The 26480-nt window shown below is 41.2% G+C and overlaps 1 protein-coding gene across 3 annotated transcripts in view; it reads right to left on the reverse strand.

Moving 5' to 3' along the window:
• Positions 1-26480, reverse strand: part of epha4 (EPH receptor A4) — a 68928-nt gene that overhangs the window by 9312 nt on the left and 33136 nt on the right. The window contains exons 5-14 of one of the 3 annotated variants that reach the window (XM_023350914.1): positions 22632-22967; positions 12334-12458; positions 12087-12246; positions 10500-10611; positions 7561-7616; positions 6978-7091; positions 6344-6538; positions 1690-1751; positions 354-563; positions 100-249 (exon numbers count right to left, since the gene is read on the reverse strand). In XM_023350914.1, the coding sequence (XP_023206682.1) occupies positions 100-249; positions 354-563; positions 1690-1751; positions 6344-6538; positions 6978-7091; positions 7561-7616; positions 10500-10611; positions 12087-12246; positions 12334-12458; positions 22632-22967 (1520 nt within the window). Of the gene's footprint in view, positions 1-99; positions 250-353; positions 564-1689; positions 1752-6343; positions 6539-6977; positions 7092-7560; positions 7620-10499; positions 10612-12086; positions 12247-12333; positions 12459-22631; positions 22968-26480 lie in introns of all 3 variants that reach the window. The other 2 variants (XM_023350913.1, XM_005805879.3) reach the window with 2 other exon arrangements.

A 26480-nucleotide genomic window follows, 5' to 3' on the forward strand; every position in this document is an offset into this window, starting at 1 on the left:
TTCTTATCTAAATTAATGTTTACGGTGAAATGGTAAAACTAATACAGACTGTCTGTTATTTACGAGCTGTTACACATAATCATGTATCCTCAGACTTACGTCTTGATTACTCATGTCCCAGTATGGTCGCTCGCCATATGACATCACCTCCCACATGACGATGCCGTAACTCCACACATCACTGGCTGAGGTGAACTTCCTGTAAGCGATGGCCTCTGGGGCCGTCCAGCGAATGGGGATCTTGCCTCCCTGTAATTGGATGCTGGGCTGATTAATTAAAGCTGACAAATAAGGTGACCGGCGCATACACAGTTGGGCACACGGATGCAAAAGACACACGCTCACACACTCACCCTGGTGGTGTATGCAGCCTCCGGGTCGTCTTCCAGCACTCGTGACATGCCAAAGTCAGACACCTTGCACACCAGGTTGCTGTTCACCAGGATGTTGCGAGCGGCTAAGTCGCGGTGAACGTAGCTCATGTCTGACAGGTACTTCATGCCTGATGCAATGCCACGCAGGATGCCAACCAGCTGGATGACTGTGAAGCGACCATCGTTCTTCTGCAAAAAAAGGAAATTTCCACTGTTGTAAATATCAAGACTTCGAATCACTAGAAAAAGAAAATAAAAACCACCTGAGGAGATGGATTGTTTGTGAGTTTTTGAAATGTGAAAATCTGAGAATTGTGTAATCTTTGTAACAACAGCAACATTTTGTACTCGCATATATGATTTTTTTCTGCTTTATCTCATACATATACAGAACAACCTGCTGGGTAGGTCTACTGGGTAGTTTTTTGTGATGGCACAACACAAGACCATCTACTGTATCGGACATGACGATGACATAATGAAAACGATCAGGAGTTTGGTCCATTGTCCAAAGTGTACAGTATAAGTGGTGTGAAATCTTCCAGCATTTGGTTTTAAATAAAAATTTAAGCCACATTCTCCAAACTATTCTTGACTGACATGTTTTAGGAACTGGAAACATTCCCAACAAGTAAATTGCTTGTGTGTCTTTTTTTGTTTTTGTATGAATGAGAAAACTGTGATACCCTTGTCTTAGTAAATAGCAACAGCACTGCTGTTTTACTGTACGCTCCATACAACTGAAAAAAATTCTAGTTAGTTTCTGTTGCATCTCAAGTTTTGATGAGAAGTTGAAGGATTTTGGTAACCCTAACTTTGCAAAGTCTTGTTAAACTCTGACTTTGCCATATTAGTACACTTGTGTTTCTGAATGAATTATTCCATAAAGAAATAAAAAGTACCAAAAACTGACAACCATAAACGACAATGTTACAACTTTAATACTCAATATGTTGAAGAAAAAGGAGCTACTTTTAGATTATGTTATGTATTTTTGTTTAAAATGTCTAATGCATTAAGGTATTTGCAGCAGCAATTCCTCTTTTAAATGTCAGCCGACTTTCCCAGCATGTTCTGTGTATTGCCTAGGATCAGTGAGCACCTTGCGTGTAGTGAACCTGAAAAACAGAGGTGAAACCTCCTTGTCAGGAAAAGCATGAGTTGATCAAAGCGGATAAGGATTAGGGTCGGTGTTTGTGAACCAACACTTGTTATTTCAGCGGATGACATTACAGAGATAAGATGGCATCGCTACAGTCGTGTCACACACCGACACCCGTGCACAAGTGTGCGCGGACAGAAACGCATGACTGACCCTCAGGAATGCATCCAGCGATCCGTTCTCCATGTACTCCGTGATAATCATCACCGGCTTACCTGGAGAAAGAAAGAGAGAGAGAGAAGGGAGAAGCAACGGCAGATGATTATGGTGGAAAACGATGCACATCAGAGCTCCACACAGCAGGCGGGATGTTGAGGGAAAGCATGTGAGTGTGAGAGGATTTTTGACAGTCAGGCCGTCCATCTTGGTCCCATGGTGACTTAATTAGCTCGCCCGACCATCATGTCTCCCTGCACATTCAAAAATGTCCCCAATAAAACAAAACCCCGCCACACACACACATTAAAACTCACACCGTCTTGTGTTTATGCAAATATGAAGTGACATTGGACACTGCAAAGTCTGACTGCAGTCAAACACCCAGAATCCCCCCAGACTCCATACTTATGTCACTCGCTGCCCCCTTGCCCTCTCTCTTCTCTGTCAAATTTCAACGCATCTGTCACTCTCGGGTAGCTCCCCTATTTCTTCCGCATTTTTCGCTCAGACGCAAAAGCGTCCTTTGAACCCTGCCACTCCTCTTTTCACCTTTTCTTTTCTGTAGGGGGCGGGGAGCTGCTTCTTTATCTGAGCTGAGGCAGACGGCAGAACAGGAGGACTTTTCCGGGTGGGTCCCTGCTTAACGTTGGTCTCTACAAATGAGGGAGGTTGGGAGGAAGGGGGAGTTAAACATGATTGTGTGTGTGTGTTTGGAGGGGGTTGTGTCCATCAGTAAAGGGGCAGCAAGCTGGAAATTACTACTCCACACCCTTTGTATTCTGTTTTTAGTAACCCATTTCAACTCGACCCGCACCAGTATTCACCATCTTCCTCCAGCCTCCTTTACTCTAAAATCCCCAAATAAAAACAAATGCCACCAGTTGTCTTCATAATACCAATAACTGGGAAACATTCATTTAATCTCTGTAAAAAACACAAGTGTTCTGTGAGCTGAGGATAATTAATGAACTCTGGTGAACCCTGCTATGATGTTTTATGCTTACCCCTGAACACTGTACACCACCTCCCAGTTGGAACATTGTGGTGGTGGCAGCATCATGTTGTTCAGATGTTTTTCTTCAGCAGCGCTAGAACCAAGTGTAAGACATTAAACATGGGGGAAATCCTGATGGATGACTTGCAAGCAGCTGCAAAAGACTGTGAAGATTCAACTTCCAGCAGGGCAATGACACTAAACATACATCTAGAGTTCCAATGGTATTATTAATAAGGAAGATGTGTGCCAAAGGCCAATTGTACCTCCGGAAGAGCTTCAGAGATCAATAACTCGGGTAGTAGACTCATTTAAAATGACAACTGCTCACAAATGTTCCCAATACGGAAAAATGGCAAGAGGAAAGCCAGTTTCTAAAAAAAAAAGAACATAAAAATCCTCATTTGTGTTGGTCTAGCACATAAAATCCCACTAAGATGATTGAGGTTTGTCGTTGTAAAGTGACAAAATGTAAAAAAGTTGAGGAGCTATCAACGCATTATAAAGTTTATTTATTTGAAGAAAAACCCTGACAAAATCTTGCTGGTTGGACAAGTTTTGTGACCCAACAGAATGAGAAAAGGAGCAGAAAGCCACCTGAGCAACTGAAAACTAGGGTCTTCAAGGTGAAGTTCTTCGGCTCCAAAGCAGGCTTCCAGCCACACCAAGAGGCCGTCAGTCAGCCCCTTACATGCTGCATGATTGGCACTCTGTTAATTATGGGGGACTCCAGTGATGCCCAAAAAGAGGAAGTGGAACTAAAGTTGGAGGAGAAGTGGGGGCCCTCTTTGTCGGCCATCTTTGTTCTCTTTGTTGCAAGCCCCTGGCCTGGGGCTGCCGGTGATTGACAGCTGTGCAATAAACTCTGAGGAGCGTCTGACCTGCGACCTTAAACTCTCGCCTTCCCAGCCCCGCCCTCTTCCCTCCAGCCCATTTGCATGCTAATTCCTTGTTTACTGAGTACGCCCTGCCGCCTTTGGCAATGAACTCTGGGCGAGGGGCTGCATCAGAGGGCCGATTATCACCTGCCAACAAAACCGTGGAGTTTGGTGAAAACGCAACAGGGGGTGCAGTGCTGGGGGAGTTGCTGGCTCTGTAACGCCTGCACCTCACCACAATCTGCTTTTAAGAGCAGATCGGTTGGAAATTAGCATTCTCCAACTTTATGTAAATTAGCCTTGAAACATATCACATCTGATTTCAAGCTCTAATGGAGGCTAGATTTTAATTACACACTGACATGATAGAAACACTAAGTATACACATGCTTCAGGATGGTGGACTGCAGCCAGCAGTCTTCAGTGACAGATCTTTGCACATTTATGGAGTTTAGTGCCTATTTGGAGTTCTTCCATTATTAATAAGCCTTAATTGGCTCAGTTGGACATGCCAGCAAACTGAGGCCAAATTGAGAATTCCTTTTAACTTGATTGTAATGGAGAGTGGAATGCAATTCAAATAATGGATTTTTAATAGATTCCACTGACACTCTCAAGTGTGAAGGACTCATTTGCCCAAACCTTGTATCAAGCTCTCAAAAGTATGGGTGGAGAGAGTGGGAGTTATCGGATGTTCTATTTGCCTTGGTGTTTGTGTCGGCCTTTGTCACTGCCATGCAAATCATCTGTTTCTTCTTCATCTCTCAGCCAGTTCAGTAGTTCGACCACTGTCCACTCCTGCATTCTCTCTTTTCTCAGCTCCTAACTACTTCCCTGCCTATTCCTCTCTGCAACTGTTTGCAACTTTCTTAGCCACCACTCCTCTGCAGTTTCTTCTCTTTCCTCTTATCCCTCTTTACTTTGTCTTTCTCCCTTTGTCTGGGTCTGAGAGGTCATTCTGCGTGGTGAGCGCTGTGATAGGTGATAAGCAATTCAGCCTGTGCCACTGTGCACTTTTAGCTCCAGCAGGACAAAGGGTGTGCTTGTGTTCGTGCATGTCACTATTGCTGTGCGTGTGTGAAGGCGAGCGAGTATGACAGGAGTAGAGACAGTGTTATCTAGCTAAGATATGGCTGGGCTGTTGTGTCGCAAAGCATTCAGACACTTCATCCATCTACGCCAGGCCGGCCATCAGCTATGGTAACCGCCAAAAAGACTTTCCTACATGCTTGCACATGCACTCACCTATTGCTTCACAAATACCATGAAGCGAAGGTGTGAAAGGGGACGGGGGGTTGATGGGGAAGTAGAGAGAGGAGGAGAGTGCCAAGGGCAGAGGGAGAGAAATTTGGCCGGTGTTCTGTGACCATGCAGAAGCAGATAGAGAAGGGATAGGGTATCACTCCCTAACCCCAAACACATTTACAGCTGACACCATGATTAATGAGTCTGGAGCTGTGCTGAAGGGCCTGTTCCTGGACCCATTAGCCCCCCAACACACCCCCATCCTAATGCCCAGCTACCTCTAACACTGCCTCCCCCACCCCAAGGCAGGACCCAATCCATCTGGACAAAACCTACCTCTACCATACAGCACACATATATTGTGTCTTCCGAAAGTGTTCACACCTCTGTATTTTTTCCCCTCACATTTATCATGTTAAACCACAAACAACAATGTATTTTAGTGGGCCTTCATTTGATAAACCAACATAAATCAGTACAAAACAGCAACATAAAATGCTGCCAAAACAGTGGAAGGAAAATGATGCATAGTTTGAAGAGATGAATTGTGTTTAACCCCCTATGCCAAGAATTTGTAGAACCACCTTTTCTTGCAATTACGCCTGCAAGTCTTTGAGGGTATGTACCAGCTCTGCTGCTAGAGGATTTTTTTTCTTTTGTGCTAAGTAGCTCAATCTTAGAAAGATTGGACAGAAAACATTTGGGGACATTTTCAAGAGTTGTCACAGATTCTTAGTTGAATTTAGGCTTGATCTAAACCAAATTGGATCTAAACAATCCCTCTATATCTCTGGCTGCTTGTCGTGCTGAAAGTCTTCTAGGACTACTAACTGGTTTTCTGCCAGGATTGTCCTGTACTTTGCGCCATCCATCTTAGCATCACTTCTGACTAGCTTCTGTGTCCCTACTAAAGAAATCCATGATTCTGCCAACATCAAGTGTCATGGTGAGGATCCAGTTTTCAAAGTGAGGTGTAGCGTTGGTGTTCTGCCACACATAGCATTTTGCATGTAGGCCAAAACGTTTAATTTTGGTCTAATCTGATCAGAGGACTTTCTTCCATGTTTGCTGCGTTTTCTACATGGGTTTTTAGCAAACTCCTATCAGGGCTTCTTCTGCTTCATCTCAACAATGGCTGCATCTCTAATTAATGTTATTCTTGCCCAGCCTGTTGGATTTGATGGACGACATCACCGTGCTCAGTTAGCTGTTACGTTTGAGCTTGTAAAAAACTAAATGTGAAGAATTTAAAAGGCTACTAAGACTTTTGCAAGGTATTGCATATACTCAATTATATGTATTATTATACATAATATACATGCTGTCAAATATCCCCATGATCACCTTCCCTGAAATATGTAATTTATTATGATTTATTGTTATTGTTGTTATGACCTTTCTATGCCTCTAATAATGATATAACAGTAACTGTGTGTGCAAATGTTGGGAGTGTGGGAGCTGAGTTTCATTACAATCCCTCCCACCCATCTGAGTCCTATTTTAATGCTAAAAGAACGAAACAGCCACATACTGAACGTACATTTGGTGACCACACCCTCCAGGTGAATGATGTTGGGATGGTCAAACTGGCCCATGATGCTGGCCTCAGAAAGGAAGTCTCTCCTCTGCTTGTCAGTGTACCCGGCTTTCAGCGTCTTTATGGCCACGCAGATCTCCCTCTTGCCAGGCATTTTCAAGCGACCGCTGCAGACTTCACCAAATTCTCCTGAGAACACACAGGCTGCATTCAAGATGTGGTGCAATGATAAATGAACATTCTGATTCAGGTACTATAAATCAAATCAAAAGTGTTTGTGTCTATGTGTGTACGTGTGTGTGTCTGCAGGTTTGAAGGGTTCCACTTTTAACATTGATCAGGGTCTTTTTAATCCCCTTTTGGCCTCCTCCTTCTCTTATCCATTGGAGCAGAAAAAGAAGAGGAAATGGATATTGATTCTTTCGCTTTATTATTTTGTCATTGGATGACTTTTCTCTGGCCACAGGAATAGCACAGACAGAATATTTAGCTTGTGTTGATTTTTTTTGTGCCTCGTGACTTCTCTTAAGGTATAACAAATGTCTTCTAGCATTGTTTTAATATTGCTCTAAAAATAAAGTGAAGTCTGAAAGCATTTAAAGAGTCCAAACAAAGCTTTTTTACTTACCGATACCAATAACTTTCTCGATCTTGATACAGGAAGCGTCAATCTCTTTGGCAAACTCGCGGACGGCTTGATTTGGGTCCTCATAGGTAAAGGGGTCAACATATATCCTGACTCCTGAGAAAAGAAAGGATGGAAGGGAAAGAAGCAAAAACAGAAAAAGAAAGGGTGAGGTTCATTCATTTAGGCAACTCTGCTCTCCGCCCTCCATCTGTTCTTTATTTCCATCACGCTGCAGGCTACACTGCCTTCCTCTCTGGATCCTCTCCTCCTCCTCCTCACTTCCCTCCATACCTCACTTCACACTGTGACTCTATTGCTTTTCATCTCATAGTGGCGGACTCTGATGAAGATGGAGCTCATTAACTTGAAATTCTTCTGGCATGCAAATAACAACGCTGATGACTTGATAATGAGGTGTTTGAAACATGTTAGCAAGCAAGTACATTAACTTCCAAATAGTTTGTTTTTCTCCCCATTTTATGGGACTCGTTTGTGGTTTAGAGTGCATGCACATGGGCACACCTGACAGCACTAATGGTTTTCAATTACGGAGTGCGTAGGTGGACGGCAAACTATGAGTTACCTTGGTGTAAGTGCTTCTCTTCGTCAGAGTCCTGCTTGGCCTTGCTGTATTTACTCCTTCTGGGGACAAAAAACAGGACAATCAGTCATGTTAGCTTTTCCAAATATGTCACAAAATATCTCATATTCAGAGTTACAGTCAGACTAGAAGTCAATGTGTCTCGGTTAGCCTGGAAAAAACTGTAAAGCAAGGTAGAATGCCTTGCAGTATTTCTGACGTTTGCTACACAACATAAACACTCAAGTGAGCATGAGGTAAATCTAATTTTATTTATTTTATTTTCCAATTTAAAAAAATTTAGGCCAAATTTTGCCCTTAATTTGATTATTGGAAACAAAAGATTATTTGTTTTAAACCTTTGCCTAAATATGGTAAACCATAGCATTTTTACCCTAGGTTGAGAATACCATAAACAATACAGATCTATATTCAAAGAAATAGAATGTATTTCAATAAATCCATTCATTAAGTGAAGCACATTATATAAATAAATTATATAAAGACGGATGTTTTGAAGCCTTTCTTTCTGCTATTTCTGATGATTTTCTGGCAAATCAAAACAATAAATTATAATATTACATCAGACCAATAAAACGTTTTAATACAGGATTTTGAGCTCAATGTAAACTAAATTTAACATCTGCTTAAAGGTTATTTTCAAAAAGCATTTTTAATCTGACAGACAAGCCTCACCGAAACATATTTTGAAATGTATTGAATATGACTGTAGGTTTAAGCCTTACATGAATCTCTTTATTATTTAACATAAACCTTGCAGGGTTTTTTTATTAGCAAAGAAAGTCAACATTATTATTATTATTTTAAATTTTTTTTGTTAGATCAAATTAATTAATGCAGTGGTTAAAATATGTGTTGACAACTTGAAAAACACACAGAAGTGACAAAGTAAATGCATATTGGTAACATATAAAAATTTTCTATTATTGTTAGAGATGTAGCAATTAGAATATGTAACAGATTTTCGATCACCATTTTTGTAAATCTTTGACCTAAATAATAATGTATGTAGGTATAAAAGTAGCATTAAAATAGTTTTTTTTTTTTTTTTAGCTTTTCCAGTGTGTTTATATTAAGAGCAAAGAAGGGAGCATTTTGTGATGAACCCTGAATAACTTAGATGTTTGCCATAACATTCAGACTACAGGCTACAGACTTTTCCAGTCCTGCATGTTTCATAAATAACAGAGGTTCAAAGTTTGAAAGGAGAAAACAGAGCTATTTGCTATGCTCTGCTTAACCATCCTATTATCTGTCAAAGTCTGACTCTCTTGCAGTCTGAATGAAGTCCAGATATGGCTTTTAAAGGCTGAGTTATAGTCGTGCTTTTAAGTTCAGAGGTGCCCAACCCGGTGCCGCAACAGCAAGCGAGGCCAGGGGAGGGGACGGCCCATTTGGCAGGCACCCCTTGTGCCCTGTTCAATGTGTCAACTATAAACCTAGCTTAAATCTTTTTGCTTCCTATGACGGTACTTTTGAACACCATACTGATAATGAAAATACCTATCTTTCAGTCTTCTGTATTCAGTACCTCACTAAACAGTACTGAGGTTACCTTCTTGCATTTACCAATAAGTGAAAGTTGGATTTTTAGCAACCAGTCAGTTGTCCTGTTCGGATTACCAGACAGAGCATCATTATTAAAAAATGTACTTTTTTTTTTTTAAATAGGATTGATAGTGATATTCAGCTGGAACTGATCTTGAAGAACATTAAAGATGGAACCGCTTGATGGACTTGAAAAAGGGAGGACAAAGAGAAAAACTATGAATTAATCCTTACACAAAAATGCTCTAAAACTCCCTCAGGAAGCCTGACATCTGTGTTCATATTGATGTACAGGTCAGTGGTGGAAATGACCACATGGGTTTTGTCCTTGAGCAATGGTTGTGCAATGATGGTAAACGGCAACGTGATTGCAGTCCCTCCCTACAATCACAGGCTGGCCGCAGCAGCACAATGACAGCGGCCATCGCATGCATATAAAAAGGGCCGAGACAACCACCTGCTCGGCTGGAGAGAGAGAGGCAATCGCATGGAAAAAAAGAGGACACACACACACATGCACAACCAGCTTCCCCTTTCACTCATCATCATTCTCAACACCAACACACTCATGCAAGCAATGATCTAGTGTCCATATTAGGCCACACAAAGGCAGGGATCAACACACGACATTTATATTTCCTCTCTATAGTCACACATGCAAAACTTTTTTTTATTCCTGCATAAGAATACACACATTTACACCTTCAATACACAAACACACACACGATGGGAGTGTGGTTAACACCCTGAGGTGAGACAGCCCATCTGCATGTAATCCCATCTGTGTGATGGCGCTTTGTCCTGCTGCCTGGTTAACACTCTGAGATTGGGTCACTGCAAATCCACCTGATGCCTCTCCATCTAACTCTCTCTGTATTCTAGCTTCTACTTTTCATTGCCCGCTTATCTCATTGTCCCTCCTGTTGCTCTTTCTTTTTCTTTCTTACTTCTATATGTCTCTCTCTCATTCTTATTTTTTTTTTTGCCTGGCGGACAAAAAACCGCAGCAGGGGAAAATAACCAGCAGCCGTGATTACCACAGCTAGAAGGGAGATAGAGGGAGGGGAGGGGGGAACAACAAGGAAGGAGAGAAGTGGGGGATGGATGCAGGAGACAGGGAGTGAGGGGTCGCTGATTGCATCTCTTCAGCTGTCGGAGCTGTCAATCACGTCTCCGGTGTGGCAAGTCATCACTCATCTGATGTGAGCCAGTTGTACAAGCTGCCTGGCGGTGTGGATGTGCGCATATTTGTGAATGACTTTCCTGACAGCTGCTTTTTCCGACCCCTGAGGAAGACATCCCTCAGCTGCAGGGAATGAGGAAGAGACAGAAAGCAGAAGGGATAGTGGAGGGGAAGAAGGGATGACGCTCACCTTCGGCTGATGACGAAAGCGCTGATGAGGATAATCAGAAGGACCACGCTGCCCACCACAGACACCAGTAACACGGTGGAGTTTGCCCCGTCGCCTATAATGGGAGCTGGGACTGTGGCAAAAAGGATTTGAAGGGAGTGGAAGAAGGGAAAGAAAAGAGAAGTAGAAAGTGAGGAATGTTAGAGGGAGACAAAGAGAAAAGTCAACATCATTATACTTGGCCGAGCTGCAATGCATCAAAGAGCTGCTGTGCATTGTGTGTTTGTCAAAGTAACTGATCTCCTCCTACATCCTCCCCTGTCGCTCCCCTATCCAGCACAGTGTTTGTTCCCCATGCATCCATTTTACAGTCCTCCCCACAAAATTGGCCGCTCCGCATGCTTCATTGGGAGACAATGATGACCCATTAGGATGTGTGCTTGACCGTGTCATTATCATGTGCCGCTGTGCCTCTGCATCACAAAGAGGACACCTGGGTCTTTAGTGCACCTCTGTCACTTTAATTTAATGTACATGCAATGAATTTTACAAGGTGACGGTGAATGTTAGGAAATAATAGACAGTTATTTGGTTGGATTGAGTACGCAGAGTTACTGAAATAAAAGGCTCACTTTGGTAAAACAGCAGCAAAGTCAAACTGATTTTATAGTTGTACAGAGAAGTGCAAGCAAATGTAACCACTTCAAGTGCTGATTTAGAGCATAATAAAATCAACAGATACATCAATAAAAATTGACTTACTCCAAGACAGAGATTTGCCCTGCCTAAACATCAGGGCCAATCTCTGATGTTTAGGCAGAAATTTGCCTACACATCAGAGATTGGCTGTTTAAGTGATGTGGAAGTGACAATATGGCAACATGTGGGAATGAAATTTGGGTAATAACTGACAAAGAGGCAGTTATTACCCAGTTATCCTCCAGGAGTCCAACAGACTCCTCAGTTTACAAAAGTATTGCAGAGTCTAACCTAAGTTCAGTTTAGCCCAGCAGAAAATCTCCAACAGAATGATGGCTATGTTTTCAACACCCATGCATTTTCTGTAATAGTTTCATAGCAGCTAGACTGAGAAAACATTGTATAAATAGATACAAAATGCTAAAGAGCTTAAGTTATATTCAGAGCATCAACATCTAATGCTCTCCGTTAAGTGATAATCTACAGACTGGAATCTCAAAAATTCTAAATAACTTTCTGTGACTAACCAGTTATGTGGCTGTACTGTGGGACACTGTAATGGGCGATACAGCAGCCAGCTCGGTGCAATTTGAGAAGCTGATGCCAAGTTCTGAACTAGGTTACTAGGTTCTTCTATCTTAAAACCTCCAGTCTGAACCGTGGCTGGCTCAGATGCTGAGACATAAGTTGCCAGTCAGGTTCTGGGGAGCAACATAATTTATGTTTAATAGACAACAGATTATGATTAATCACTGAAATGATGAGGAGAAAACCTCATAAAAGATGCTATCAATGTGAGATTGTTCATAAAATTATGTGGCAACTGGCATGGTGCCCTGCCAGTTCTGCTCTATGACAGTGATGTCATCAAGACAAGTTGAGGAGAGGCTGCGCTGTTATGAGACTCACCGGAGTTAGTCATGAACTCAAAGGGTCCGCTAAATTCACCGTAGCCGGCAGCAGTCCGAGCACGCACATGAAACACATAAGAAGTGAGGGGGGTGAGGCCCTTGATGTCTGTGCTTCTGGATGATGTTTTTATGATGCGATAGCTTCTTTCGTTCTGGTCCTGAGGATGACAAAGAGACAGTCAGTTACTCAAAAGTTGCTTTTTTGAAACTTCGATGTGTGAAAATTCTCTCATAGCACCACTTACCTTTTCGTAATACTTGACCTCATACTCCAGAATGACACCATTGGACCTCTCTGGTGGCTGCCAGGCCAGTGAGATGGTGTGTCTGGTGATATCCTTTGCTTGGATGGAAGTTACTGGAGAAGGGGCTGATTAAAGAAAGAGAAAAAGAAAGTATAGTTTGCTGCTTTTGACTAGTTTAGCAAAGAAAGAAGTAGTAGAAAATATATCAATCAAGTTTATTTGTGTAGCACAATTCAGCAACAAGGCAATTCAAAGTGCTTTACATCATGAAAATATAAAAACATTACAAACACATCACATAGTCAAATATTGTGAAAACCCGTAACAAGTATTGGATTTTGTCAAGTGCCAGTGTTAAAAGTAATCAAAACACATCCAGTATGTTGGTCAATGTTCCATTTATTACAGTTCAAAAGCAATCTAAATCGGTGTTTATCATGCTAACAGTTTCCCAGATTACAGCTGGATGATTTTAGCAATTTAAAACATCTCATATGAAACGTAAATTTTTGAGGGATACAACTCTATTACTAGATTTTTACACTAAAACACAAACGTTGTTTTGTGCGTTTGCCATGGTCTGTAGTTTATTTACTTTTGTTCTAGTCAGTTGATGAGGTTGTTAGTGTTTAAATAGTAAATAATAACCTGTTAAATATGTAAAAAAAAAATAAATAAAAGTACATATGTATATTATTTTACATATGTAGAATATGTAAAAAAAAATTTAGTTTTTTTTTTACACATTCTATATGTGAAAAAAACAAAATATATAGAATATGCAACCTGTTTACTGGTAAGATGTGTCTGTGGTGGCAGGACACATGTGCTCTGAGTTCATAGAAAACACAAGGAACTTCATCATGTCATTAGTTTGGTTCTCTCACTGTTTAATGAAAAAATGGTTGGACAAGTAGACCTAATGGATTTTTATTCCTTACAAAAAATATGCTTTGTTTATTAGTTTGTTTATTGTACGACAAAATACAACACATACTTGGCTTTGGGAAAGCATTTGGATTTTCCTGACCGTGTACACCTGGTAGCTGTGCTGAATCAAACATAAACAAAGGGCTCTAGAGTCTGTCTGGAAATGTACCAAGACCACCTGCTGCAAACGGTCTCAGCATGGCTATTTCGGTCTGCCCCCTAATACATAAACAAACTGAAATAAGAGGATATGGGAACCAGAGTTTATTTTATATAAACTAAACACCTCATATGTGAAAACATGCTTAATATGTCAGTGTTTTCTTGACCAACGAGAGTCCAAGTTCCTACAAAAAAGGTAATGTTGGCTGAGGCAGCCAGCTGTGTTGAGCTACCTCATAAGCTGCTACTTGTCAGGCCACTCTAAGTCTGAAAAGACTCTAAGTCTCTTTAAGTTGTTTTGGAATTATCCCACGACACCAATAATCAGAGTGATTTGTACAATCAGCAATTTAAAACAAGTCAACGTGAAAATATTCTATAGTGGCCATTACAGCTTTTGCAAGAAATTATAGTTAAGTTTGTTGCTATTTCTGCTTAGCGGTCTTTGCGTTTGCACACATCAGTGTAGGACGTAAATTGCATCACCTGTTTGAGAGCTCATGAAAATGTCTCCCCTGGCTACAGAATGAGAACAACAGAAACACAGAAATGTTCTATCATTGACACCGCCGCACAAATGACAGCCTGACGAGAAATCAATTTGCCCCACTGTTTAGAGTAGATGGCAGATTTAGAGTAGATTGATGAGTCACAGATGATCAGGCAGTTTGATACAGCCGTTAGCGTCCATCAAATTAGCTTTACCACGTTAGCATGGTTGGTTATTGACTGATAAAACTGCAACAGCCTTGACAACAGTTTCCTAAGAAAGTGTAAACATTTACCATCGGTTAATATTGTGGTGTATCCTATGGATATAAAAATTTTCACTTGAGTTTTAAATCTCTAAAATCAGCAACGGATTTCTTAACTTTTCAACAATCTCTCCGTGACATGTTCTTACTACAGATAAGGAATTTATTACAGATGATAAATTGACAGAAATGCATTCAAAAAAGTCTTATCTATCCCTTTAAGTCTAGTTTGCACAACACTTTTTAATCTTACCATTTCTCCTGCTGAGAAAGTCAAAGTTCAGGGCCAGACAATGATGCAATTGTTTTAATGCGTCTGAACTTGACTTACATTCAAAATTGGATGTGCAACACAGGAAATGCCAAAGATGGAGTGTATTTCTGATCTAATGGTGTGATTCAATGAAACTGCCTCAGACACTTTTCCTAACTTCATTCATTGCAGATTGCCAGGTCACCCTGAGAAAACCTGCACAGCTACAAAGAGATTGAATGAAGTTAAATGAGCTCAACACCTTCATGTTTTTTTCTTGGCTTTAAACAGAGAAAATCAATTGGTTTTCATTAAAGCTCCAGTGTGTGATCTTATCTTAAGCTCTTTCTACTGCAGCTGATAATGAGGCCATATTTCAAACAGCAGCGCTGTCTGCGCATAGATGCCTTTAACACGTGAAGGTTAAAGCACAGATTACGGCCTACACTTGTTCCCTCCCCTCGGCGCATCATCGGCACACAAATCAAACCTTTATCTTCAGGAAGTGTGACAGGGCCAAAATTGGGTTATGCACACTCTCATTGTTACAAAGGGAGATTTAGGGCTATGGGAGAGATGGTCTTGAAAGCAAGAGAAACTCTTAAGGACTCAGTTGGAATCAGACAAGAAGGAATGATAGATGATCTGCAGTGAGAAAAAGAAGAAAACGTCTCCAGCACTTTTGAGGAAAGCTAATTTATTTTCCACAGCAGCTAAAACAAAAACATGTCCACAAACTCCCAGGTAACCTCATGTCAGACATCTGTTCTTCAGGGTCCAAACAGGGGGAATCTTCGACCTCTGCCCCTTTGCGATTACTGTAACCTTACTTATTCCAGACCATCTGCCTTTTAAGAAATTACAGTGGGATGATTAATGAGGAGACCCCGATCCACCGATTATGATTGGATTATCTATGACACTATATACATTCTCATCACTTTGACTGGGGACTCCAGGGAGGAGAACCTTCAAGCTAAGCCTCCCTTTTAGTCAGGGATTGAGTTCAAACGGGCCTGGAATTCAAGCACCAGCCATGGATTGGGTTTCATTGAGCTGAAGAAGCAGCAGCAGGAGGAGGGACGGGGTCGGGCAGACGGTTTGGGGTGGGTGGGTGTCTTGATGGAGATGGAGAGGGATGGAATTGCAGACATCACTTGGTAAAAGGATTAACCCAAGGTTGTGTCATCCTGTTGGCCTAATGTGTGGCGTCTCTGTTAAACAATTAGATGGCGGCCATTTGTATCCCTCCCAATCAATCTTACCCGGCAGCGAGAGGCAATTTAAAGGCCCTCATGGGGCTGACCGAGAATCCACTGAATCAGAAAGGAAACACCTGAGAGGTCGGGGGGCTTAATTCCCCAAAGATCATCCCAGCATCAATCTTTCCTCCAAAGATGACAGATATGGCGACGTAATCGTGTTCCGCTGCTCTTGTTGCACTTTTTATTTTTCCCCTGACCAATGTGAAGATAAAGATGAGTGATTTCCTGAGTGGTTTCCCTTTCAGGCTCCTCATCTGACTTTGCAGATCAGATGCAAACAAAATAATCTATCAAGGTTAAGTTTTATAGCATGTTGAGATAAATTAGACAAATAGATGTCAGAAAAGGAAAGTGACATAAAGTCAGATTTGAATTATTGTGAAGTCTTGTACAAAACATTGACATAGACACAATTATGGTCAAAACGCATATAAATGTCACATTAGTTTTGGCCTTTTAATAGATAGCAACCTTAGAAATGTTCCAAACTAGAATTGGTTGCACAAGTTTTAACATATTTAAAATGTTCTAAAATTCAGACAGGATCAAAATTATGCTCAAATATACAGAAACCTACTTAAATATTGATTCCTACAAACATACTTCCACACACTTTTCGTAGCTATGCTTCTGGCCTAAATCTAACTGGATATTTGTCCACGCTGCATAGCACAATTGGGGTTCATTGAAACAGACTGTTCTTCTGGCACAACCCCAACTTTTCAAACAATTACTCTACAAATATTTAACAGGGTTAAGGTCGGGGCTTTGAGAAGACTTGGGGAATCATAATGCAAGTCTTCCAACATCTGCCTGAGATCATGGTCCTCCTGAAACACTCATTTGTGTCTAAGTCTCATCTAACCCAAAATGTTACTCTTAGATGACAAGAAGTTCAGGATCACCTAAAGAATTATTAAGGCAAGGGAGCCATGAACTGGAAATTGTAAGAACGTAATCATCACTGTCAACAGCAAAGCTTTTTTTACCATCAGCATGGACTGAGATGCTAGATCCAGATCCAAATTCAGCACCTTTATGCTCTCCATAAATTTGCAGCTGCTCATATTGATGAGGCAAATCCTGTCCAGAATAAGGTTTCATGATCACAGGAGACAAAGACTGAACTTTCTGACCCCAGCGACAAGAAGTATCTTTGGATTAGTCGAGGTGAGGCATCCAAATCTGGGTACGCTCTACCACCTGTCAGGAATGGTAGTGGCAATGTCATGTTGTGGGGTTTTTTCTGCCAGTGGTACTGGTGATGTCCACAAAATGGATGGAATAATGAAAACAACATCTTCATTTTTCAACTTCAGATCAATTCATCAGCTAGAAACCTGAGACCGGGACACAGTTGAGTATTCAAACATGAAAATTACCCCACAGTTTAAACATGAACTGGCTGTGGAATAAATAAAGCAGGGAAACATTAAGCTTCAGTAATGTCGTGACATTTATTTTATTGAGTATTTATGGACTGTGACTAAAAGTAGACTCCCTGTCAGTAAACTAGCAACTTAGGTTGGACTGTGCTCTTTCTGTTAAAGCAATAGCTGAAATTGCGAGCCACATCAATGCCAGAACCTTATTAATAGCTACAAAATGTGTCTGTATGGTTTCTCTGCATCGTTTTAAGAGACGTTGAGCCAAATATTATTGAGGATTCATATATCTATGTTAAACTTCTAACCTGTGTAGATTTTAGAAATCTCACAATAAAACCAAATTCTTGTTTTTTATTCATCGAAGTTATATCCTTCCAACACATTATCAAACCTTAAAAAACCCAGTGTTTGTAAACATCTGACAAGGACTGTGAATTTAAATAAATATTTTACCTGTGACTGTGTCTCGGAAGGACCGCATAAGACTTTAAAGCACCCAGTAGGTGAATTTACATATGTGGGCCAAAGCTGCAATTTGTTACTGCCTCCTGGAAGCGTGGGCAAACTGAGGCAGTTTAATAATAAGTGTTAGACGTAATGAATATTCACATCTCATTTCAGGATGGAACACTAGCACTACAGACAAACACCCACACACACACACACACCTGCAACAAAAAGAAGGGCATCATTACTCATACAGACCACCCATGTACGTAAAATAATGACTAAAATCCTGACAGAGGTGCATTGAGTCAGGGTGTGATTTGTGTGAACACCTTCCCAAAGGAATCTGAAGGAAAAGCTGTCCTTTTTTTTATGGTTTTGAGGTTTTGTCTTGGCTTGTTACGTGAACGAGTTTGTCTTTGCAGTTGTGTTTGATGCAAAGTATTTGCCCTGCTCGGAGCAACTGCGGTGAACCCGAGCATTTGCAATAACAGCAGTTCAACATGAAAAGACACACGCAGCCAAAGCTGTACATGTGGCCGCCAGATTGGAGCCCGGTCGCCAGATTCGAGTCGCTCAATTTCACTGCCAACGAAGAGAAATAGTCACGCAGGGAGCCGTTTTTTAGCGAGCAAAGAAGCCTGCTCCTGCTTACAGCGTTTCCCCTCCCCTTTGCTCCGATCCTGCACAAATAGAGTCTGCTTTCACCTCCCAAAACACATTTCCACATGTACGTCTGTCCGGTGCATTTGTGGAGATGGAAACTCTCGTCCATGTGGGCCGAAAGACTTGCCCACACACACATGTACTAATTCACTTTTAGGCACCTCAGCCTGCCAAGTATTTTGTATTAAGACATAAACATGTCTCTCTCTCACTCTTTCTGTTCCTTTTTTTTCTCACACATAGAGTGCTTCATCCCATAAAGCAGGAGAAAACGTTCATTTACAGCCAGGGGTCAGTTCAAAGCGCAGACAACCCCTTGGCCCCTCCCGTTCTCCATGCAGTCTGAGTCAAAGGGTTACGTCCTGTTTGATTTACAACAGTGGAATTGTTCATGGCGACACACGGAATCTGACCTCCTCCAACACAAATCCAAGCTTGATCACAGATCTACGACTCCATTTGACTAGATTGGCTGCACCTTCTTCCAGTCCACCGTTCTGCAAACCCACAGGAGATCCCACTCTTTCCAAGCTTTTTCTTTTCCAGCTGAAACCTAAACCTTTATAGGAAGGCGGTGGCGTGGGTGTCTTCACAGCACATATAAATCCCAATAAATCTATCATAATAACTGTGATCCACAATGTCTGGATGAGGCAAAGCCAATTGGGTGAGAGGGGCAGCAGATCACTGGGTGGATTACAGAGGCTGAAACCAGAACTACCAAAGCCCCTACTGAGCAGTAGGAGGAAGAAATCCAATCAGTCTTGAGCCCTTCACTTTTATGTGCACATAAATTACAAGATGCACATGGATGGAGACATTGTTCATCGTTAGCAATAGAGACACAACTGAGCCAAGGCAGCATGAGGCCCTAGGCTGAAATTCTTTCAGGGGCACACTTCCAGCTAAGCCCATCGGAATGAACGCAGACAAAGTTTAATATTTTGTTTTGTTGATCTGCATGTGGCTACAGTATGTACAAAAATAAATAAATCAATTAATCAAATACAAAAACTGAAGTATTATTAATAACATTGTTGGGATGATGTTATACAGACCATCAGAATTAGCTGTTATGTTAAAGGTGTTTTCACTACCCACATGAATATGCAAATGCAAAATAACAGTTACAGAAATGATTTAATTTTGCTTTCAGATCAATAAAGTATTTTTGAATTAGAATTTAAATCACAATGTGTTTTTAAAGGAATGTAGTTTGTGCAAAACATTCTAACTTACGTTTGACTACTCTATAGATACTGGTGCATCCTTAATTCTATGGACTTTCTGCTTTGTAAAAACTCAATTTGCATATTTTCTAAAGAATTTTTTTGGGGTGAATCTCAAACTGTGTTATAAAGAATTACTTTAGAGTTTGAACTCGAAATGATGAAATATTTTCAAACTGTGAAACGATCCTTTGGCGATACTGTCCTCTGACAAAGGATTTTTATATTCTGTCTTTCACTCTTTTATCACTGAATGTTGTTAGGGAATATCTCCATTAGCCAACTTTGTCAGCTGAACAGGACAACTCAAGAATGACTTCCCTTTTTACTTCAAAATAAGAGTCTCAAACATAGCTATAGCAAGTTAGCCTAGGAACACACATGCTAAAAGCATTTTGAAAACAGATCTCACTTTGCCAACAAGTATCAACAACTATGAAGGTGTTTAATTGTTATAACCTCTGTTTTAAACAACCTTCAAGGTTTTATACAACTGCTGCGTTTGCAGACTTGTTCTACATAAATTTAAGAGCTTATGGGGCCCCTAGGCCCAGTCGCATGTTTCTTCTGTAACTTGGGTTGGCTCTAAATTTTGATGTTGCACGTCCACCTTTCAACAAATACACACCAAACACACAGACAGAGCTTCCAGCTGCAGCTTCGAACTCTTGTGAAATATGCACAAGCGAGGAGCCAAAGGCAACATCATCCATATCTTACAGCTTCGAGTCAGGAGATTAGCCTCCAGCAACCTCAGGGGGACACTGCTCGGTGTGTGTTTTTGTGTGTTGCTGTGTCTTTGTATGAATTCATGTCTGAAAGAGCTCATTTAGGAGCTTTGGCGCAACGGAGAATCCGTGTGACCAAACTGACATGCTAGTAAGTGCATTCGACCCTGGACTCTAGGGTACGCTCCATTACGGCTCCCACATATGCTTGTCTGGCAGGAATCGCTGCTCTTCCCACAAGCTGCACATCCATTCAATGCTGTCTTCTGGATCCCATCTGATAAATCAAGCCACTGTGTCCTTAAATTGCTGAACCAGGCTCTATTGGAGGCGTTCACTTTTCCCATGGAGGGAAATTAGAAATAAAAAAGACACAAAAAGGCCCTGTGTTTGCCACCCAAGAGCAGAGTAGTAAAGCAAGCCAAGGTAATGGTTGGCAATGGAGACAAAGAGGAAAGATCAAAGGCTGTAAAAATCCATTTGCACAACAACAGGTAACAGAATGACTAAATGACAAAACAACAGAAGGCTCTGAATGCATCCTCAGGCTGAAGGACTCCTCTTTAGCTCTGTATTCATAGCTTTATTCTACAGGAATAATTAGAAACATTTACACAAATACACCAACATTTGTAATGAATCCTACAGATCAATAGAAGTCATCTAATTCATTAACACCACAGCTAAAGGTAGCCCAGTGCCCCTATCTTCAGCCTAGGTTTCTGAAGCCTAATTATGCAAAACTCCAGTCAAATACTGCAGAAAATAATTTCCAGCTGCTTAGTCTATCAGCCCACAGTAATCAACCGGGTGCCGCCGAAGCTACTCACCACTTTAGCAAACACATTTTCACATGCAGATCGTCACCATGAAAGCAAAAGTAAAAATAAGTAAGACTCTGACAGCTTCTCAATTCTATAACACACTCGCACACAGAAAAGCCAAAAAAAGCTCTGTGGATTTTGAGGTTTGCATGAAGCAGACCTACATAAATTACAAAACGTTGTCAAGTGAGAGAACATCATGTTGGTAATAAAACTGCTGGTTTTTTTTTTTTTTTTTTTTTTTTTTTGCGTAGGAGCCTGTGGCAAAGCCAGAAAATTTTCATAGGTGTGGCCAGGCAGGCAACATTGCTCGCTCAGCGGTGGCCACCGTGGCCCATGGAAACAACCAATGACTTGGCAGGGATGGCTGCAGAGCGAGCCAACCCTGCGTCCCTGCTAGGAACAACGCTGAACTAATGGCCTTGTTTAAAATAAGGAACCATCAATAAGCAACATGTGTTTTTTTTATGATAACCAGGAAAGGCCATGTATCATTCGTTCCTTCCTTTTCAACAGACTACCAAAAGTTAGGCTGTGTGCAAGAAAAATAAATGGCGGTCCTGGATTGGCTGCTTTGCACACGCCACCCAATTGCGTGCAATGCAGCGTTGTGCCTGGTTATTTCAGCTTGCATTTTACTTTTGAATATTAACAGAGCTTTTTCGTGAATATAAAAATACAAACAAACAAAAAATGGGTTTCCCACAAATTACTAGGAGCTACCTTCCTTACTAAAATCCTTGAACAGGCGAGGGTCCACTGCACTCCAAAACATTTGCTCGAGTGATGGCAGGAAAAGTCGGAGGACATTCTACATAGCAATGCTTCAGGTTGGGCTGAGAACAAATGTATTCCAAACTTCTTTTATTTAATTTTTTGTAAAATTGATGAAAACCAACTCAACCATTATATTCCCACCTAACAATTACATGGTGCTTCATGTCAGACTTTCACATATAATTCAGTGAAGTTTGCAGTTGCAACATCACAAATATGAATAAATATCAAGAGATATGAATACTTTTGGAAAGGCGCACTATTATCTTGTAGTCAATTCATAGCATCTGAAGACCAGCAGTCGGCTGCCTTACTTAAATTGGTTTGTTCTCTTGTCTTTCCCATTTTGCAGAGTGCCGCTGAACCATTACCCACTAAATAACATTCTATTTATTCCTCAGGGAAGCAGGAAGTTTTGGATTACAAATAAAAGCTCCTCAACACTGATCAACTTAAAATAAAAATGTTTTAGTTACTCTTAATTTATAGAATACGCTGACTTTGTAAAAAAAAAAAAAAAATTAATTGATAAATAATAAAGAATTATTTATTATTACAAATATTCTTTGTGTTGAAATAAAAACAATACTAGTTTTTAATAGAAGGTTTTGCACATTTTTACCAGAGGTACTAATGTGAAAGGTGTTATACATGAATGAAGAGTTAAATCCCTGATTACTCATTTCTATCTTTACAAAGGAATATTTTTTAATATTGCTAAATAAGACATAATTTTTTCCATAGGAAAACCATACTTTTAATAAACCCTAGCAATCACAATCACCTTTTTGCAAACTGGTTTCTGGTTTAACAGAAACCAGGCGCACTTTATGTGTTGTGTCACCCACAATCAGCCAATCATTTCTCCTCTTACCAGCCTGGTTGGTGGTGACGGTCACAGACACCGCCTGCTCCGGCCCTGGGCTCTGAGGGGAGACGCCGTTCACTGCCCACACCTCGAAGGTGTAGTTGGTGTGCGCCTGCAGCTCGTTGATGGACACCCTGGTCCCCTTCAGGCTCAGCTGCTGAGGGCTGAAGTGAACGCCGTTGCCGCAGGGCTGGCAGCGGCGGCCGTCGGGCCCGCAGCGCTTACACACAACGTTGTACGTCAGGTCCTGGCGGCCCCCAGAGCTCCGAGGAGGGCTCCATTCCAGGTTTACGGAGGTCTCGTTCACATTTGAGATGAGGTGGAGGGGTGCGGTCGGAGGGCCTGGAGAGGGATAGAAATCACATTGGCAACAGCGGGAGAGAATAATAACTTGCGAATCAACAGTGGATGAGATTAGAAGATTAAAACAGTTATATCTTTCAGTAAAGACTTCAGAGATCTCATTCCCCTCTGGGTTTGTCAGTCAATTCTCTCCACACATATACATATGGCCGAGATGTAAATGCATAATTGACAGGGTTGTCCCTTTAATGGGAGCTCAGGCTTCTTGAATTCCCTTTTAATGTCCTGTCCATTACAGCTGGAGAAGATCCAATTTCCCCTCAGTTAGTTTAGAATGTTAACTGAAATCCAATAGGGCAGCAGAGCCCCGTTCAGATCTAAAAGCTGAAGGTGGCGAGTGCCTGGGATTTATTTGGTTTTGCTCCTGCTCCATGACTTTAGACAAAGTCAAAGTTGCTACTATAATGAATGTCTATGTGCGGTTTGAGCCTCGTAAAAACAGCTAGTGTTTCTAAGTGATGCAAACTCTCCAGCTCATCACTTCCACTTTACATGTCAGCTCTGTTGTGAGTAATGCGTTTGATTTTTGTTTTTTTGTTTTGTTCATAACACTATCAAACAGCAGTAATTGACTTAACTCTGCCTTTCTCCGTCTGCCTCTGCCTCTGTTTTCCCTGGCTGACTCGCGCTCCCTTTAACCAATGAAGCGCACGCGAGTGAGCTCGAGATCGATGCGGGGTGAAATATGAAAGCTAGTCAGTACGCTGATGAATCGTTTCACAACGGAAATTAATTATCAGTGTTATTTTTGGAGGAGCGGAGCGGCGATGAGTGATTTCACAGAGACACCGGCAGCGGAGGAGAGGACAGGAAGTGCAGGAAGAGGAGCTCCTTTGTAAGGAGAAGAGTTCACACTCGCATTCAGTCACTGAAAACAGTGACTTGTTTTATTTTTAGAAAAACAACATTCTCGTTCAGCAGAGGTAGAAACCTGGGATAAGCATTAAGTAGTAAATCTATTTAACCCTGCTATATATAAAGAAAACTGGAAATGAGACAAAGTGCAAAGTGTGCAGAAATTAGGCAGGTTAAGGTGTAAAAGGAGGTGAGTTCCTTCTAGATTTTGATATAATTTGGCAACATCTACTTGGTTCCATACCTCCAGGGAGGAACACTGAAATTTAGGAGGAACCCCAGCTGGTATGGGTTTACAGTTCAGTTCCTGTATTCACTCTGTAGGCTGCATTAGTTACCCAAGTTGAATCTTATTCTTGGACAAAAATAAATAACATTTATCAATTACTTTTAAATTACGGAACCCTTAGGTGGTTTCTACAGTTATTGATTTAAGTGTTGCAGATATTCAATTAGCCTTTATAGCCCTATGGCCACAGATCTCGTAAAGGTTTTCACATCCTGGAATTGTAAAGGCAATCTGCCTGAACTTGAGCTATTTCACAAAGAACAAATGACACAAAGTTTAGATGAGCACGTAAAGACACCGTCTAAAAGTAAAAACTGTACATTTGAACTGTCTCATGAAATTACAAAAGACGCTTTAACTCTTCACAAAAGCATGACTGGAAAAAGAAGTGAACTTGATGAAAGAAGAATAACCATCGATGACGTTAATGATGAAGTTTTGCTGCATGAAAGGAGAAAGCCTTCATCCATGAAGCAACATCTGAGAAATGTACTTTTAGAGAATATTCTCTAGATGTACGGATGCTAGTCGTCTATCATGTCAACATTTTGTGAATGTGTTTCTGGTAAACGTGCAATATGGAGCGAAAAGCTGAGAAGAATGAGATGAAAACGCACAGAAGGAGAAGACAAACACTGTCTGTTCATCTAAAAAGAAGAAATGAGCCTTAACAACTTGAAAGGAGCAGCTCTGAATGGAAGGATTACAGCAAGGAGGAACAGGAAATAGACCGAGAAGAGCGGCCTGTCTGGGTGCACAAGCTGGAAGGATGTAGACCGTTAATATTAGCAACATTCAATTTCCCCTCTCACAACTGCAGCCTACAATGAAAATCTATTAATAAATTCCCATTAAAAACTGTGACAAAGCGACCCCTTTTTGTCTGCTGCTCCTGACTCTCCTTCCCTCTGTTACTCTTTCACCTCATTTCCCCCATAAGCGCCTCAGACAATGAGAACAAGTTAAACATGAGGCGTCCATACGATGTTTCCAACAGAAACTGTCCCACTGTGTTTTTCAGAGCTCTGTGTTTAACTAATACTCACTGTGGAAACGTATCACTAAAGAAGCTTAGAACTTATAATCAGGGAACAAACTGGTAGGGATGTGTTTATTCATATCACAGATTGTTTGTTGCCATGGCAAACATGACAACACTGTTGTGTAACTTTCATGACTATAAAGTCTTAAACACCATGTCAGAATTTCTAATTTTATTTTATACACACCTATACGCACGCACACACATGCCCACAGACACAGCACCTTTGGCAGTACCTGTCGCTCTCTGTGAATGCACCAGTGGGAGCGTGGGAGAGCCGTCGGCTGTGACTGACACCCGGTAATTAATCCTGGGAGAGAGAACTGGGCCACTGTGCTTCCAAAACCTTCTCTAAATGTTCGGAAAGTTTTATCCCAAAAACGCATTTTCCTTCTCGTTTATGGGCTGGTTAACGTGTTTGATTTTTCTTTGTCATGTTTTTTCAATTGCCCTTCCAATCTAAAATCCTCTCTACAAACGCCTATACTCTCAACAGCATCGCCTTCTTGCAGCTCTCTGTCTTTCTGTTTCTCTTTATCAGTAATTGTTAGTATTGCATGTGTTGAGTGTTGAGCAGGGCTGAGTTAGAGAGTCGGCTAAATTGGCCGGAGCATCGACCCCGCTATTACAATCCGGCTGGGGTTCATTCAGCGCCCACTCCTCCCGCCTCCCTTGAGTCCTTCCAGTTTATGTTCATTCCCCTCTCCACTCCTCCCTCTTACTCTACAAAGCAGCGACTAAGAAAACTTAGGAAAAATCTGAGAAACACATCAGGGTTTCAAAGAATCCCGAAACAGAAAAAAAATCCCTCCATTTAACCTGAACACGGTCGAGCAGCTAGCTCTTGGGGACGTCCTTCTCTGGTCATTATTACTATTGTGTAGCACATGTTTGCTCACTCAGCTGCAGTTAATCACCAGGAATGACCATTTTCCCACTATTTTAATGACTTTAATGTTGCTATCTGAAATGGATAGATTGACATGCATTTAAAATGTTTTTCGCATTTTTTCGTCAATGAGAAACAATGCCATCCACCAAAATGAACAGGCAGTGCAAGAGTATCAGTAAAACAATCAAATCTTGCTCAGGTGTGGAGAATTTGTCAACGTAGAAACTGCTGGACATGTACTCCACAGATTTTAGCTTTTTGGGAAAGCGACATAGAAAAAAATCCAAGGGTCTCAGTTTGGGAGTCACAGGTCATATGTGATAAAAAGCAAATGGTGGTGGTGGTTGCAGCATTATGATGTGGGGATGTTGGTCCAACACTGATGGAAAGATGGATGGGACTAAATATGGGTTG

Source organism: Xiphophorus maculatus, chromosome 18 (assembly GCF_002775205.1).
Source record: "Xiphophorus maculatus strain JP 163 A chromosome 18, X_maculatus-5.0-male, whole genome shotgun sequence".
Lineage (NCBI taxonomy): Eukaryota > Metazoa > Chordata > Actinopteri > Cyprinodontiformes > Poeciliidae > Xiphophorus > Xiphophorus maculatus.